General features: G+C 36.8%; 1 protein-coding gene across 2 annotated transcripts in view; it reads right to left on the bottom strand.

The window, feature by feature from the left end:
* UHRF2 (ubiquitin like with PHD and ring finger domains 2) overlaps positions 1-19,086 on the bottom strand; it is a 109,774-nt gene that overhangs the window by 30,327 nt on the left and 60,361 nt on the right. For both annotated transcript variants that reach the window (XR_005210613.1, XM_037797123.1), the window contains exon 5: positions 3,584-3,693. Coding sequence is in view for 1 of the 2 variants with exons in the window: in XM_037797123.1 (XP_037653051.1) it covers positions 3,584-3,693 (110 nt within the window). In the remaining variant the exon portion in view is untranslated. The remainder of the gene's footprint in view (positions 1-3,583; positions 3,694-19,086) is intronic.

Genomic DNA, 19,086 nt, shown 5'->3' with positions numbered 1-19,086 from the left:
GCCAGAGAAATTAGGCAAGAAAAATAAATAAAAGCTATCTAAATTGGAAAAGATGATGTAAAAGTTTTCCCTATTTGCAGATGGCATGGTCCTATATATACAAAATTCCAAAAAATCTACAACAAAGCTAGTAAAGTTAATAAATAAATTCAGAAAAGTGGCAGGATACCAGATCAACACATGCATCAGTAATGAACAATTTGAAAAGGAAATCAAGAAAAAAATTCTATTTATAGTAACAATGAAAAAAATCAAATAGCTAGGAATAAATTTAACCAAGGACATAAAGGATTTATACGTGGAAAATGACAAGACATTGATAGAACAAATCAAAGAAGACATAAATAAATGGAAAGACATTCCATGTTAATGAACTGGAAGACTAAATAATGTCAAGATACCAATTCTACCCAAAGTGATCTGCAGATTCACCATAATCACAATTCCAATAGCCTTCTTTGCAGAAATGGAAAGCCTATCATTAAGTTTATATGGAGGGAAGAGAAATGAAACAAAATAAAGTTTCAGTGGCTGAGAGACCTCAAATAGAGAGGTCATTCTGGAGGTTATTCTTATGCATTATACAGACATCCCTTTTTAGTTTAGTTTATTAGGATAGCTAGAAGGAAATACCTGAAACTGCTGAACTCCAATCCAGTATCCTTGATTCCTAAAGACGATTAAATAACTATATAGCTTATACTGTGTGACCTTGTGACTGTGAAAGCCGCATGTTTCACACTCCCTTTATCTAGTGTATCCAAAAAGTAAATGAATACTCGGGGAGAGGGGAAGAGATATGGGATGTTTTGGTGTTCTTTTTTGTTTTTATTCTTATTTTTATTTTTTGGAGTAATGAAAATGTTCAAAGATTGATTGTGGCGATGAATGCACAACTATATGATACTATGAACAACTGATTGTATACTTTGGATGACTGTATATATGCTATGTGAATATATTTCAATAAAATTGCATTTTAAAAAAAGAATGTTTTTGTCATCTTCCTGACTGAAAGAAATACTTTTGAAATTGTACTGTTAATTAATATGTTTGTGTACATTCTTCTAGATATCCCATAATGGGTTAAAAACCCTATTTTATTTTTAATTTGCTAAGAGTTTTCATCAAAAATGGATATTTAATTTTATCCCATGTTTTTTCTGCATCTGACATAATCATGTTTCCTCTATGTGATAATACTATGAATTATATTAACTAATTTTCTAATGTTAAAACTTTGTTATTAGAACAAACCAATCTTATACTGTTTTACTATTAAAAAAAAACTTAAATAGAAGGGCAAGGGCCCTCAATAGTCAAAACCATGTTAAAAAAGAAAGCAGTTGGATGACTTATACTTACTGATTTTAAACATCATGCTACAGTGGTCAAAAAGCATGGTACTGGCAGAAAGACAGAAATATAGACCAAAGGAATAAAACTGAGTTCTGAAATAGATTATCACATCAACGGTCAATTGATTTCTGACAAGGCTGCCAAGTCCACTCAATTGGCAAAGAATAGTCTCTTCAATAAATGGTGCTGGGAAAACTGGATATCCATATGCAAAGGAATGAAGGGTGACCCCTCTCTCATACCATATACAAAAATTAACTAAAAATCGACCAAAAACCTAAATATAAGAACCAGGAATATAAAATTCCTAGAAAAAAACATAGGGAAGCATCTTCAGGACATTGTGTTAGGCAATTGATTCTTAGACTTTGGTACCAAAAGCACAAATAACGAAAGAGAAAATAGATATCCTTCAACCCAACAACAAAATGACAACCCAATTAACAAATGAGCAAAAAACTTTAATAGATATCTCTCTAAAAATATACAAATGGCCAGAAAGCACAAGAAAATGCTCAACATTATTAGTCATTAAGGAAATGCAAATGAAAACCACAATAAGTTACCATTTCCCACCCACTAGAATGGCTACTATTAAAAAAACAAAAAACAAAAAACAAAAAAACACAGAAAGTTACAAGTGTTGGAGAGGATGTGGTAAAAAAGGAATACTCATTCATCGTTGGTAGGGACGTAAAATGGTGTAGCTGCTGTGGAAAACAGTTTGGTGGCTCCTCGGAAAGTTACGTATAGAATTACTGTATGACCTGGCAATCCCAATGCTAGATACACACACATACACACAAAAGAACTGAAAGCAGGTACTCGAACAGTGGCACATTAAGGTTCACAGTGGCATTATTCACAGTTGCCAAAAGATGAAAGTAGCCCAAGTGTCCATCAACAGGTGAACAGATACACAAAATGGAGTATATACATAAAATGTAGCATTATTCAGCGGTGAAAAGAAACAAAGTTCTGATAAATGCGACAACATGGATGAATGTTGAAGACATCATGTTGAATGAAATAAGCCAGACACAAGAGACAATGCTGCATGCTCTCACTGATAATGAACAATTAGAATAAACAAATTCATAGAGTTAGAAAGTACAATACAGTTTACCAGGGGCCAGGGTTGGGGTAGGGAATGGGCAGTTAATGCTTAATTGGTAGAGACTTTCTGTTTGGGTAATGGAAAATTTTACTGATGGATGGTGGTGAGGGTAGTGTAACACTGTGAATGTAATTAATACCAGTGAATTATAAATCTAGAATGTGGTTAAGAGAGGACATTTTAGGTTTTATATGTGTTACTAGAATAAAAAATTTTGAAAAAGTCACCATAGGACTGTACAACACAAAGAGTAAACCTTAATGTTCTAATGTAAACCAGGGACTATTAGTATTAGCACAATTACAATAATATTCTTTCATCAATTGTAAGAAAGGTACCATACTAATGTAAAATATTAATAATGGATCAAGTATATGGGAACTCTATTTTCTGCATGGTTTTTCAGTAAACCTACAACTTCTCTAATTTAAAAACGGAAAACAAAAAAAAAGGTTAGGTAGGATCCTTTACCCTTGAATATTCTTTTCCAGAATATACTAGACATTGACACATCGCATAGTCAGTGGATTGTTCTCCACACACAAAAAAATTCAGAAGTAAGAGAGAATAAGAAACTGTAATCTATTTGGAAAGACAGTAATTGAATTATGACTGAAAAGACCTACAATCTAGTCCTACCTGTTACCAGTAGCTTTCTGATATTAAGCAAATAAAATCTGTAAGATGAAGAGGTAAAGCTACATTCTGACATTCTCAGGATTAATACAATCCTCATTTATTACTTCCCAGAAAAAAGCTCAATCAGCACTTATATTCCCAGTCTCCAATGGTATACAATTTCTTATTAAAGATTAATCTTGGACGTCCAAAAAATAACTGAAATAGTGTTTTTATTTTTAACAGATTTATCAGTGAGTTAACAGCAAGACAATAAAATGCCTAGATAAAAAAAAGTTTCTTTGAAAACAAAAATTTATCATTTGAGAAAAACCCATTTAACAAAAATGGATCTTAGATCAAAGCTGTTGTCTTGAAAATAAATTTGTATGGTTTATATTTTGTAACTTCTCAAGTCAGTGAGTAGCCAGTTAAAATACGAATCATTTACAACCATGACAGTCTTAAGTCCAAAAGAAAAAACCATACTTAAGAACTTTCCATCTGCAAAAGAAAGTGGATGGGCTCCAGGTTTCTCAATCTTGTAAATTTCATCAGGGAATAGTATCTTGCAGTCATTTAAAGTTCCTTCTGAACCCCTGTTTAAAAAAGGAAAAAAGGTTAATTTTTTCCAATAAAATCAAAGCCATATGCAAACGATCATCAAAAAACAATTCAAAAACTTAATGAACTTTGTCTGTTTACAAATTCTGATCCCAGCTATTCCAATTACTCTGAACTATTACTTCCAAATGCAGAAAAAGTCTAATAGTGATTAGTTAACATTCAAAGCTAAGAGAATCTTTAATGTAATATTAAGTGGGAAAAATCCAGAGTTTTCATTCTTTATATAATGTGGTATAAGAAGATCGCTATTTAGTAAATGTAAAGACTAGATAAAACAAAATGCTGTCAATTAGAAGATTTCCATACATTTCCAATAAATACAATAAATTTCTGGGCAAAAATAAGATGACCACTTGTTAAAAAGAAAGTGTTTCAAATAATAAGTATTTGTCATATATTCAACTTATACCTGTTCACCTATGCTTCTTCAAAGTTTCCTTCTATGATTGTGGATCTGTCTATTTCTTTTAATCTATCAACTTTTGTTATTTCTGAAGCTATGCTATTGGGTGCATAAAATTTAGAATGCTTATATCTTCTTATGAAATGTTTCTTTTTATCTTTAGTTATGCATCCTGCATCAATTCTACCCTTGTTTGGTGTGCTGGTTTGGATGTGTTATGTCCCCCAAAATGCCATGTTCTTTGATTCAATCTTGTGGAGGCTGTCGTGTTAGTATTGATTAGGTTGGAATCTTTGGATTAAGCTGTTTTCATGGAGATGTGACCCACCCAACCGTAGGTGATAACTTGGATTGAATTTTTCCATGGAGGTGTCTCTAATTAAATCACTGGAGCCATATAAAGAGCTGACAACAGAAGGAACACAGTGTTGCTTGGAGCCAAGAGACAGTTTGAAGAACACACAGGAGCTGAGAGCGGAGCTGGAACACAACCTGGCATCAGCAGACGCCAGCCATGTGCCTTCACAGCTAACAGAGGTTTTCCGGATGCCACTGGCCTTCTTTCGGTGAAGGTATACTCGTGTTGATGCCTTCATTTGGACATTTTCATGGCCTTCTGACTGTAACTTTGTAACCAAATAAACCCTTTTATAAAAGCCCATCTATTTCTGGTGTTTGGCAAAACGGCAGCATTAGCAAACCGGAACATCTGGTTAGCATTTACTTGGTGACTTTTTCCATCCTTTCATCTTTTCTTTTATATACACAAATGCAGAAACTATGTTAACAAATGTATAGCATAGCCAATTATAAAGATGTACATTCTTATAATTACCAATCATGACAAGAGATAAAACTTGGTAAGCTACTCCAAAAGTCCATGTCATGCACCCTCCCAACCACAACCCCTTTAGACCCTTCCCGAAGAATTCTATCTACATTAATCTTCCTTAATTTTCTGCTGTCTTATAACTGATCTATCTTCCTAACCATTATGGTATACTTTGCATTTTTTAAAGCCCAGGTCTATAAATTCCCATACTATCTCTTTCTTCCTTACAGGATACCATTGAAGAAACCCCATCATTTGTCCTATGGAGTGTTCCACAGTCCTGATTTTAACACTACTTGTAATATAGTTCAAACAGTTTTTTGATCATTTGATTTCCAGTAAATTGCTAGTTGCATCTGGAGAGAGGTCAGCAAACTTTGGTCTGCTGCCTGTTTCTATAAATAAAAGTTTTACTGGAACACAGTCATGCTTACTAGTTTATGTGTTGTCTATGGCTGTTTTAATAAGCTACAAAGACAGAGTTGAGTAATTGTTAGAGATCATCTGGCACCCAAAGGCTAAACTATTTACTATCTGACCCTTTACAGAAAAATCTGCCTTGCTCTAGAGGCTTAATCAGATTCAGGTTCATTTTTTTGGTAAGACTACTTCACAGGTCTATTTCCATCAGCAGGCACCTTGTTATTTAGCGTCTCTTCCTCGATGATAGCAGCCACTAATGCTCAAGGCCTAGATCTAGTAATTCACTGGAGATTGTTAAACGTTGATATTCCAATTCTATCATTCCCTTCCCATTTATCTGCAGGAATAATTCTATAAAGAGAAACCTGATCCTCATCAACCATTTGGTTAGGCAGGAGCACAGTTCATATAATAAAAGCAGGCTAAATAATTTCTTTTAACAGTTTTTAAAACAAATAGTTCTCTAACATCTTCCATAGGTGATCAAAGAGATTCTGTATTACTATGAACTTATAGATTTAAATACATTTTGATGCAGTTTATTTTCCTACTTGATATTCAAATTGTCCCATCTTTGGCCAATGGGAGCTTCCAAGTTGAGTAATTGTTACAGAGATCATCTGGCACCCAAAGGCTAAACTATTTACTATCTGACCCTTTACAGAAAAATTTGCCTTGCTCTAGAGGCTTAATCAGATTCAGGTTCATTTTTTTGGTAAGACTACTTCACAGGTCTATTTCCATCAGCAGGCACCTTGTTATTTAGCGTCTCTTCCTCGATGATAGCAGCCACTAATGCTCAAGGCCTAGATCTAGTAATTCACTGGAGATTGTTAAACGTTGATATTCCAATTCTATCATTCCCTTCCCATTTATCTGCAGGAATAATTCTATAAAGAGAAACCTGATCCTCATCAACCATTTGGTTAGGCAGGAGCACAGTTCATATAATAAAAGCAGGCTAAATAATTTCTTTTAACAGTTTTTAAAACAAATAGTTCTCTAACATCTTCCACAGGTGATCAAAGAGATTCTGTATTACTATGAACTTATAGATTTAAATACATTTTGATGCAGTTTATTTTCCTACTTGATATTCAAATTGTCCCATCTTTGGCCAATGGGAGCTTCCAAGATGACCTTATACATTTCCTGCTCCTAGCCTGAAGTCTTTTGGTATGAAATAGGAAGACCACAATTCAGGCAGTAGGAAAGCTTATTGTTACTAGGTTGATTGCTGTTTCTAGGCTTCTTCAGTGTACACAGCTACATAATTTAAATACACTCATTCACACAAAATACCTCATGACTTCATACTAATAATTCCAGTTAAAATTCAGGACTAAAGGGTATCTTTTTTTTTAAATTTTAATTATACATCTGTATCTCCATTTGCCCCAACCGGAGAATCCTCGTTCTCAAAGATACCAGGGATACCTAAATTAGAATGCCACAAATACTACTGTGCTTTATTCTACATTATGCTCAAGACATTCTCACCAGTTGTCAATCTGATTACTGAAGAGTTTTAAAATTTTTTATGTTTTCCCCATTTCTTACAGCTGTAATGTATCTAAACTGTTAGATAATATAGTCTTTACATATTTTCTCCCTTATATTCTCATTTAGTCCTAGTTCAAAATGTACAGATAATTTTCACATTTATCACCACTCTTTATGTCAAATTATTTTCCATAGTCTTGAGTACCAGAAGTTAGTTCTCTAAAATTAGATTCCCCAGGAAAGCCTCATGGAAACAATATTCTCCCAGTTTTTGCAAGTTGATGACAGTTTGTCTGCAACCTTTATACCACAAGTGAACCTGGATAGACAAAATCCTTGGCTCATGTGTGTCTTTGTGGCATGTTTTCCTTGTGTGTAAGGATATTGGTGTTATGTTCCTTACTCTCTCTTTTCCTTCTAACTTGGTATGGAATTTAACAGTAATTGTTTTAATTTGCTAATTTTTTCTTAAATATTAATTTTCCTGAACTTTTATAAGGGTATGATTTCACTTAGCTTTGCTAATCTATAGTGCTGGGGCTCCCCCAATTTTTTTTGTTTTTGATTTTGTTTTGAGAAGCATTCAAAACTATAGCTCTTAAAATCTAAATATAGACAGAAAGCAGATTAGTCATTGCCTGGAGCCAAGGGTGGAAAGGGGGTGACTGTAAGGACCTACGGGAACCTTTAGAATGATGAAAATACTCTATTTTTTGGTGGTGTTTTCACAGGTCTATATACATTTATCAAAATTCACTTTACTATATAGACTGGAGACAGTACTCTTACTAGTTACAGCTGCCTTATTAGTTATCTATTGCTACATAACAAATGCATCCCACCAAACATACCACCAAGATTTAGCAGCTTAAAACAAAAATTCTCTCATGATTTCTGAGAAGTCAGGAATCCAAAAACAGCTTAGCTGGGTAATTCTGGTTTAAGATCTCTCATGAGGGTTGCAGTTAAGCTGTCATCCAGGGCTGCAGTTTCATCTAAAGAGTTGATTGGGAGAAGATTCACAGGCTGCCTGAAAATCCTCAGGACATGGCAGTCCAAAATGGAAGCTGTAATCTTTTTATAACCTAATGTTAGAAATGATATATCATCACTTTCGTCATAGTATTTTACTGGTCACACAGACCAACCCTGGTAAATTGTGGGAGGGAACTACACAGGATATTAATACCAGAAGTCAGGAATCACTGAAGGTCATCTTGGAAGATGGCTACCATGATTGCTATTGTCACATTAGTTTGCTAACTAATTTATTATTTTTGGAGTTCTTGAATCTACCATACATCCACAGCTACCCCTCTGCTTCCTCTTGCACAGTCACCCAGGTCTTGTAGCTTCAGTTGTTTATCTCACTAGCTATCTTGTGGTTTATGGCAACATCTCATCATCCTGTTTTGCTGTACATGTTTCCCATGAGTTTTTGGATTAGATATTCCAAATGTTCTGTATGTTTTTATAAGGACGTGTGGAGAAAATAAAAATCTATGCTGTTATCATCTTCCTAGAATCCCAGGCATCCTTTAATTTTTAACTTGTTTCCTTATATTTAAGGAGCCTTTCTTGTAACTAACAATGGGGTTTTCATTTTAATCGGGTCTACTGAACTTTGTCTTTAATAGGAATATTTTAGTTCATATAACGGCTGATATATTTGGTTTTGTTTCTGCCATTTCACCTTATACTTTCTATGTTACCTCTTTAATGTTTCTTTTACTCTGTTGTCTTCTGTTAGATTAATCAAATATTTATTTCATTTCCCTCTATTAATTTGCTGACCATTCTTTTTTTAGTTTTCTTGTGGTTATCCAAGAGACTGCACTATGTACACTTGACATATTAATTTACTGTAAATTTTACTTTTACTACTTCCCTGGTAATACTAGAATCCCAAAACTTCATTCACCTCTCTCATGTTTTGCAATATAGCCATGCATTTTTCCTACATATATTTTAAAATCTACTATTATTTATATTTACCCATATATTTTACCTTTCCCTTGCTTGTAATTCCTTCCCCTATTTTCACGTTTCTATCCAGGATTATCTTCCTTCTGATCCCTTTTGTATTTCTTTTAGTGCAGTTCTATTCATAATGAATTCTCTCAGGTTTGTTGATAACATCTTTACCTCAGCTTCACTTTTTAAAATGGAATTTTATTGAGATATAGCCACATACAATACAATCATCCACAGTACACAATCAGTTGTTTACAGTATCATCATATAGTTGTTCATTCATCACAATTTTTCAAGATTTTCATTACTCAAAAAAAAAAAAAAAAAAATTAGAATAAAAGTAAAAATAAAAGTAAAAAAGAATATCCCAAACATCCCAACCCCCTGCCCCCCGCCATTATTCATTTACTTTTTGTCCCCACTTTTTTATTCATCTCTCCATATGTTGGACAAAGGGGGTGTGAGCCACAAGGTTTTCACAATCATGAGGTCACACCACATAAGCTATACAGTTACATGACAGTCTTCAAGAATCAAGGATACTGGACTGCAGTTAGGGTCAGGTATTTCCTTCTAGCTATTCTTTTTTTAATAATTCTATTTTATTGAGATATATTCACATACCATACAGCCATACAAAGCATACAATCAGTTGTTCACAGTACCACCAGATAGTTGTGCATCCATCACCAAAATTAATTTTTGAACATTTTCATTACACACACACAAAAGTAATAAGAATAAAAATTAAAGTGAAAAAGAACAACTAAAGTAAAAAAGATCACTGGGTGCTTTTTTTTTTTTTTTTGCTCTCGTTCTTCTACTCATCCATCCATACACTGGACAAAGGGGAATGTGGTCCACATGGCTTTCCCAATCACATTGTCACCCCTCATAAGCTACATTTTTATACAATCGTCTTCAAGATTCAAGGGTTCTGGGTTGTAGTTTGATAGTTTCAGGTATTTACTGCTAGCTATTCCAATTCATTAGAACCTAAAAAGGGTTATCTATATTATGCATAAGAGTGTCCACCAGAGTGACCTCTTGGCTCCCCTTGGAATCTCTTAGCCACTGAAACTTAATTCATTTCATTTCACATTCCCCCTTTTGGTCAAGAAGATGTTCTCCATCCCATGATGCCGGGTCCAGATTCCTCCCTGGAGTCATATTCCACGTTGCCAGAGGTATTTACACCCCTGGGTGTCAGATCCCACGTAGGGGAGAGGGCAGTGATTTCATCTGCCAAGTTGGCTTAGCTAGAGAGAGAGGGCCACATCTGAGCAACAAAGAGGCATTCAGGAGGAGACACTTAGGCACAATCATAAGCAGGCCTAGCCTCTCCTTTGCAGTAACAGTCTTCCCAAGGGCAAGTCTCATGATTGAGGACTCAGCCCATCAAACCACCAGTCCCCAATGTCTGTGAGCACATCAGCAATCATCATCAAGGTGGGGAAGCCCACCACCCCATGTATTCTCCCCCAGCAATGTTCACATTAGTGGCAGCATACAATATTTCTCTTTTTTTGTCTGGCTTATTTCGTTCAGCATTATGTCTTCAAGGTTCATCCAAGTTGTCATATGTTTCATGACATCGTTCCTTCTTACTGCTGCATAGTATTCCATTGTGTGTATATACCACATTTTATTTATCCACTCATCTGTTGAAGGACATTTGGGTTGTTTCCATCTCTTGGCAATTGTGAATAATGCTTCCTTCTAGCTATTCTAATACACTAAAAACTAAAACGATATCTATATAATGCATAAGAATAACCTCCAGAATGACCTCTTGACTCCCTTTGAAATCTCTCAGCCACTGAGACTTATTTTGTTTCATTTCTCTTCTCCCTTTTGGTAGAGAAGGCTTTCTCAATCCTACGATGCCAGGTCCAGGCTCACCTCCAGCAGTCATCCCACACTGCCAGGGAGATTTACACCCCTGGGAGTCACGTCCCACAAAGGGAGGAAGGCAGCAAATCCACCTGCTGAGAAGGTTTAGAGAGAGGCCACATCTGAGCAACAAAAGAGATTCTCTGGAGGTGACTCTTAAGCACAATTACAAGTAGGTTTAGCCTCTATTTTGCAGTAACAAGCTACATAAGGCCAAGCCCCAAGACGGAGGGCTCAGTCTACTAAACTAGTAGTCTCCAATTCAGTTTCACTTTTGAAAGATATTTTAATTGGAAATATATTTCTAATATATCTCAATAAAATTGAATTATTAAAAAAATATTATATATCAAAAAAAAAGAAAAGAAAGAAATATATTTCTAAGTTGGGATTTTTTTTTTAATTTCAGCACTTTCAGATACCATTCCATTGTCTTCTACCTTATACTGTTTCTAATGAAAGTCAGTTATTTTTCCTTCGTTTCTTTTAGTTTTCAGTAGTCTTATTGTGATATGCTGCCATGTGTTTTCTTTATAATTAATATGCTTAGGGTTGAAATAGTCTATCAGTTTTGGAAAATTCTGGCTATTATTTTTTCAAATATTGTTTCCATCCCGTTCTCTCTTCTTTGGCAACTCCAATGAGAACTTTTCACCAAATTCCAGATGTCTAATGCTCTTTTTTTGTGTTTTCCATTCTTTATTGACTTGCCTTCCAGTTCACTAATCCTATCTTTTTCTGTGTCTTAACTGACACTACAGCAATCTAATGAGTTCTTAGTTTAAGGTACTATATTTTTTAGGTCTAGAATTTCATCTACTTATTTTATAGATTCTAATTCTCCATTAAAATTCTCTATCTTTTCACCTATTTTCTTGATTACATCAGCATATTATAGTTACATTAAAGTCCCTGTCTGATAACTTGAATTGAAATCACTATGGGAACACTTCTGTTGTTGGGTTTTCTTCTTCTAGCTTCTGATTATTTTGTTTTGTCTTGTCTTTGGCAGCACAATATTTTTGGTTCATTGGTGGCATATATAAAACTTAAGAGGCTTCAGATGTTATCCTACTGGGCAGATGTTAAACCACCACAGTGGTTTAAATCTGCAGTTATGCTGAGTCCAGGTTGGCTTATAGCCTTGGCAAGGTTTAGTTTACCTGTTTTGCCCTAATCATCTAAAAGTTTTCAACTGAAAAAGAGCATGTTGTATTCTGGGGGGCCATTCCATCAATGGTGCCCAAATCTAATGTTTGCCTTCTAAGACTACCGAAAAGTCCACTCCGCTTTTTACATATGTTTTTAGTTTTCTGCAGAACAGAACTCTAGTAGACGGCAAAAGTCCTGAGGGGAAAACAGGCCATGTTTTCTACTTAAAACTACCAAACTATCTACCAAAAGCTCTGCTGTCCCCACCTCTGCCCTCAGTAACTCTCATCTAGGCTTTGTACTATATCCAGAATTAGCAGATTCTCCAGTGCAAAGGGAACTACAAAAGCTAGCTGCCCTGAGGTCTTCCCTTTCCAGAATCATTGCCCCTTGCTGCCTCACTATCTCTCTGCTGCCTTCAAACAAATGATACCAATCTTCTATTTGAATATTCTAGTTGTTTTAGGTAAGAGTGCTGGTCTTAAAAAAAAAAAAAAAAAAAAAAAAAGAGTTCTGGTCTACTGCCAGCTATTCCCCCCTAGCTGGAAGCAGAAGACCTCCAAGTGCTTCAATAAATGTCACAATAACTGCTTCAAAACACTAAAATCACTTTTTTCACCCATTTATCTATCATTTCAGCTGAAGGCGTACCATAGATATTTCCTTATCAAAAAAACTGAAAACTGATGAAGTCATGTATCACAACTAAAACAGGTAAATAAATTATCAATTCATTCCTTCAAGGACTATCCTAATTCATCGATGCTAATAAGTTAACAATTGTAAAACATTATTTTATGTTATACTACAACAAAATTGAACTGGAAAGAGGCAGTCTAAGAACCCCTAAATAAAGCGGGGGACAACAAACAGAAGCCACTTCTCTCCGTTAAAGATCAACAGGAAATAAACCACCTCACAGATATAGAAAGTAATCATATTTGTTTCAATATTACCATTAGGTATAAGGAAAATCATCCTCTGAGAACTGAGCCACAGTTAGGAATCATGCTGGTTTGCAGGTCTGAATCCACACTACCTGCATTATCTAAAAATGGTCCAGCAGAGAAATTAAATCTAAATGGCACACCTAAGTGCCTGGACAAAGCAAACTCAAATCTTCTCTGGAAGAACTTTAGTCAGCTCAGTAGCAATTTTTAGATATATATTGACTTCAGAGATGTTAAAATACCAAAAGCTGTGCATCTCAGAATCTATGAAATACTCTATTTGCTAAATACTCTGTCTAGAACAGAGCCTGGCACATAGCAACAAACAAAAATCAAGGCATTAATATTCCATTGGTGTGATACACAGAACAGTAGTCCCCTAAAAGATGTTACTATCCTAATCTCTGGAACATGTAAATGTGTTGTTACCTTACATGGGAAAAGAGACTGCCTAAGAATTGAAAGAGGGAGGCAGAAGAACGAGTCAGAGGGAGATGTAACTACTGAAGAATGGTCAGAGGGAGATGCAATTTTGCTGGCTTTGAAGATAGTGGGAGGGGTTCAGAAATCAAGCCATGTTGGAGGCCTTTAGAAGCTGGAAAAGGTAAGGAAACAAATTCTCTCTTACAGTCTCCTGAAAGGAAAGCATCCCTGCTGATACCTCGATTTTAGCCCAGAATTATAAGACAATAAATTTTTATTGTTTAAGCCTCTAAATTTGTGGTAAATTGTCGCATTAGCAACAGGAAATTAACAGACGTGGGATCAGAGAAACAAATAAATGTCAGGTGATAACACTACAAAAAAAGTAAGCCAGTCTAAGGGGGAATTCAAGTAACCTAGGCATATCACGTGTATGTGTGATTTTACATAGATGATCAAGAAACGCCTCTCTGAAGTGACACTTGAGCATGGAACTGTAATGAGAGACAGAGCAAACCAGATAGACATCCATGTGCTGCAGACCAGGCAGAAGGAACAGCAACTGGTAAAGGCCCCAAGGCAGGAGCAGGTTTGCATATTTAAGCAACAGGGAGGAAGGACAGTAAGGTTGGATCACAGTCAGCTTTGCTATTGACACTAAATTTGTATTCTGTAAAAATGGTTTATTCGGTGATAAGAATACTACTGAACAGATTTTATTATAAAACAGGTATGGATAAAATTTAGTAAATAATGAAACCCCATAAAAGTAACACTGAAAATAAGATATATCCATAGTTTTAGTGAGGCTAGATAAATTATCTTCTTGTATAACTTCACAGGGTATTATATGCAATATACAGTAGTAAGTGAACAAAAATACAGTGAAAAATGAGTTTAAACCCTAAATTCCTGTTTTAAATTTTCTTTAAAACTAAAGTAAAAATAAAACAGGAAACTACAACTGAAAAATAGAATTTGTGTGCCAGTTTGAAGCTGCTATGGATTCCAGAAGAACCATGATCTTTTAATACAATTTTGTTGGGTGAGACCTTTTCATTAAGTTGTTTCCATGGAGATGTGATCCAATCAATCATGGGTGAGAACTGATTATATTATTTCCACAGAGGTTTGAACCTGCCCATTCAGGGTGGGTCTTGATTACTGGAGTCCTTTAAGAGAGTTCATGGAGAGAAGGAGCTCAGAAAAGCTGAGAAAGACATTTTGGAGAGAAGCTAGATATGTAATCCAGAGTTTGCCCCACAGAATCTAAGAGAAGACCCCCAGACACTTAGAGAGAGACACCTGGGAGAACAAGCAAAGATTCACTGGAGCTGAGAGAGAAGTTAAGAGACACAGAAGCCCAGAGACATTTTGGAGAAAGCCATTTTGAAACCAGAACCCAGGGAGCAAAGGACCAGCAGATGCCAGCCATGTGCTTCCCCAGTAATAGAGGTGTTCTAGACGCCATCGACCTACCTTCAGTAAAGGCATCCTCTTGTTGATGCCTTGGTTTGGACATTCTTATGGCCTTAGAATTCCAAATTTGTAACCTAATAAATCCCCTTTATAAAAGCCAATCCATTTCTAGTATTCTGCATAATCGCAGCTCTAGCAAACCAGAAAAATTTGATATCTACATTTGGACAGTTGAGGTATATTCACTGTTCAGTACTCAAATTAAAAACAGAAATATGCATGTTCCCTTAGGCAAATTAAAGGCATAATGAGATACTATTTTATTATACACTCACCTCATTAGTATAAGTTAAAGTCTAACAAAACAAAATTAAACATGGATGCGAATGCCGAGCTATGGGAACTCTCACACTGCTGTGGAAGTGTAATCTGGCACAACCACTTAAAAAATATTTGGTTCTATCCACTAAAGTTGGAGTTTACAATCCTGCAATCATACACCTAGACATCATGCACCCCAGAAAAACCAATGTACATGTGCACACAAGTGCAAGAATGTCACAGCAACACTTCGCAACAGGTCAAAACTGGAAATAACAAAAATCTATCAACAGAAGAATGCATGCATAACTTTATCCTAGTTATTTACCCACTTTCCAGTGAAGAGAAAAAATTCCTAATCATGGAAAATATTACCATCCACAAACAAGCCCTATAGGCTCCTTTTTGGCTCTAGTATTCATAAACTTCTGGTAAGAACTTAAATGATGGGAGAACAAAATACAGGACAGTGTATTTTACAATTGACATATATGTCATATACGAATTCTGTCTATTGAATCTGTATTTGTTCACCCATAACGTCTATCTGATCTTAGTTTAAGTCCCTAAAACCAGGTGTTCCACTATAGCTACACCTCAGAATCACTCAGGGAAACGTTTTTTAAAATAGTAAGCTTTTTCGCTCAATGCTATGAGTAATGTCTTGTGTACACATGCGTTTTGTATAATTTCTACACTCAAGAAAGCTCCTTACATAGCCAATTGATTTAGATGCCTTCTTCTTTTCTTCATGATTTATATCCATTTCAGAATTTCAAGTTGTTCAGAAGTCTGTAACTGAGCTACATCCTTAAGTCTAGCAATAGAATCATGTCTGTGATTATAGAAAGTTCTGAAATCCGTTTTTCTAAGCAATCAGCAGCTTCTCACAACATTCTTTTTCTTTATCTCAGGAGCCTACAAACCTTTTCTATAAAGGTCCAGACAGTACACAGATTAGGTTTTGCAAACAGATGGTCTCAGTTGCAACTACTCAACAATACTGATGAATACAAAGGAAGCCACAAATGACCCATAAACGACGGTGTCTTGCTGTGCTGCAACAGCACTTTGTTTACAACAGCAGGTGGTCTGTGGGTTGTAGTGTGTCAAGCCCTGCTTTATATTATTAACCACAACAGAAGCTTCCGCCCAGATTGGTCACCTCCATATCACTATTAATCCAGCTAACCAGAGATTGACATGAGTGTCATCGTGGCTGCTTCTTTCATGTAAAATCATCATTCTACAATTCCCAAAGCTCAGTATAACAGTCTACTTCTAAGAATTCATTCTAAAGAAATATACAAAAATGTATACAAAAGGATATTTACCAAACATTATTTATAAAAAAGAACTAGAGGAGAGGCGGGGCAAGATGGCAGACTGGTGAGCTGTATGTTTTAGTTACTCCTCCAGGAAAGTAGGTAGAAAGCCAGGAACTGTGTGGACTGGACACCACAGAGCAATCTGACTTTGGGCATACTTCATACAACACTCATGAAAACGTGCAACTGCTGAGATCAGCGAAATCTGTAAGTTTTTGTGGCCAGGGGACCCGCGCCCCTCCCTGCCAGGCTCAGTCCCATGGGAGAAGGGGCTGTCAGCTCCGGGAAGGAGAAGGGAGAACTGCAGTGGCAGCCCTTATCGGAATCTAATTCTACTGATCCAAACTCCAACCATAGACAGACTGAGACCAGACACCAGAGAATCTGAGAGCAGCCAGCCCAACAGAGAGGAGACAGGCATAGAAAAAAACAACACGAAAAACTCCAAAATAAAAGCGGAGGATTTTTGGAGTTCTGGTGAACATAGAAAGGGGAAGGGCCCTGAGGCGCATATGCAAATCCCGAAGAAAAGCTGATCTCTCTGCCCTGTGGACCTTTCCTTAATGGCCCTGTTTGCTTTGTCTCTTAGCATTCCAATAACCCATTAGATCTCTAAGGAGGGCCCTTTTTTTTTTTCTAAAACAATTACTCTAAGAAGCCCAATACAGAAAGCTTCAAAGACTTGCAATTTGGGCAGGTCAAGTCAAGAGCAGAACTAGGAGAGCTCTGAGACAAAACGCAATAATCCAGTGGCTGAGAAAATTCACTAAACACCACAACTTCCCAAGAAAAGGGGGGTGTCCGCTCACAGCCATCATCCTGGTGGACAGGAAACACTCCTGCCCATCGTCAGCCCCATAGCCCAGAACTGCCCCAGACAACCCAGTGTGACGGAAGTGCTTCAAATAACAGGCACACACCACAAAACTGGGCGTGGACATTAGCCTTCTCTGCAACCTCAGCTGATTGTCCCAGAGTTGGGAAGGTAGAGCAGTGTGAATTAACAAAGCCCCATTCAGCCATCATTTCAGCAGACTGGGAGCCTCCCTACACAGCCCAGCAGCCCAGAACTGCCCTGGGGGGACGGCACTCACCTGTGACATAGCACAGTCATCCCTCAACAGAGGACCCGGGGTGCACGGCCTGGAAGAGGGGCCCACTTGCAAGTCTCAGGAGCCATACGCCAATACCAAGGACTTGTGGGTCACTGGCAGAGACAAACTGTGGCAGGACTGAACTGAAGGATTAGACTATTGCAGCAGCTTTAAAACTCTAGGATCACCAGGGAGATTTGATTGATAGAGCCACCTCCCCCCCTCCCTGACTGCCCAGAAACACGCCCCATATACAGGGCAGGCAACACCAACTACACACGCAAGCTTGGTACACCAATTGGACCCCACAAGACTCACTCCCCCACTCACCAAGAAGGCTAAGCAGGGGAGAACTGGCTTGTGGAGAACAGGTGGCTCGTGGACGCCACCTGCTGGTTAGTTAGAGAAAGTGTACTCCACGAAGCTGTAGATCTGATAAATTAGAGATAAGGACTTCAATTGGTCTACAAATCCTAAAAGAACCCTATCAAGTTCAGCAAATGCCACGAGGCCAAAAACAACAGAAAATTATGAAGCATATGAAAAAACCAGACGATATGGATAACCCAAACCCAAGCACCCAAATCAAAAGATCAGAAGAGACACAGCACCTAGAGCAGCTACTCAAAGAACTAAAGGTGAACAATGAGACCATAGTACGGGAGATAAAGGAAATCAAGAAGACCCTAGAAGAGCATAAAGAAGACATTGCAAGACTAAATAAAAAAATGGATGATCTTATGGAAATTAAAGAAACTGTTGACCAAATTAAAAAGATTCTGGACACTCATAGTAGAAGACTAGAGGAAGTTGAACAACGAATCAGTGACCTCGAAGATGACAGAATGGAAAATGAAAGCATAAAAGAAAGAATGGGGAAAAAAATTGAAAAAATCGAAACGGACCTCAGGGATATGATAGATCATATGAAACGTCCAAATATAAGACTCATTGGTGTCCCAGACGGGGAAGAAAAGGGTAAAGGTCTAGGAAGAGTATTCAAAGAAATTGTTGGGGAAAACTTCCCAAATCTTCTAAACAACATAAATACACAAATCATAAATGCTCAGCGAACCCCAAATAGAATAAATCCAAATAAACCCACTCTGAGACATATACTGATCACACTGTCAAACACAGAAGAGAAGGAGCAAGTTCTGAAAGCAGCAAGAGAAAAGCAATTCACCACATACAAAGGAAACAGCATAAAACTAAGTAGTGACTACTCAGCAGCCACCATGGAGGCGAGAAGGCAGTGGCACGATATATTTAAAATTCTGAGTGAGAAAAATTTCCAGCCAAGAATACTTTATCCAGCAAAGCTCTCCTTCAAATTTGAGGGAGAGCTTAAATTTTTCACAGACAAACAAATGCTGAGAGAATTTGCTAACAAGAGACCTGCCCTCCTGGAGATACTAAAGGGAGCCCTACAGACAGAGAAACAAAGACAGGACAGAGAGACTTGGAGAAAGATTCAGTACTAAAGAGATTCGGTATGGGTACAATAAAGGATATTAATAGACAGAGGGGAAAAATATGACAAACATAAACCAAAGGATAAGATGGCTGATTCAAGAAATGCCTTCACGGTTATAACGTTGAATGTAAATGGATTAAACTCCCCAATTAAAAGATATAGATTTGCAGAAT

Source organism: Choloepus didactylus, chromosome 10 (assembly GCF_015220235.1).
Source record: "Choloepus didactylus isolate mChoDid1 chromosome 10, mChoDid1.pri, whole genome shotgun sequence".
In the NCBI taxonomy this organism is placed as follows: Eukaryota; Metazoa; Chordata; class Mammalia; order Pilosa; family Megalonychidae; genus Choloepus; species Choloepus didactylus.
This window is presented reverse-complemented; position numbering and strand designations above follow the sequence as displayed.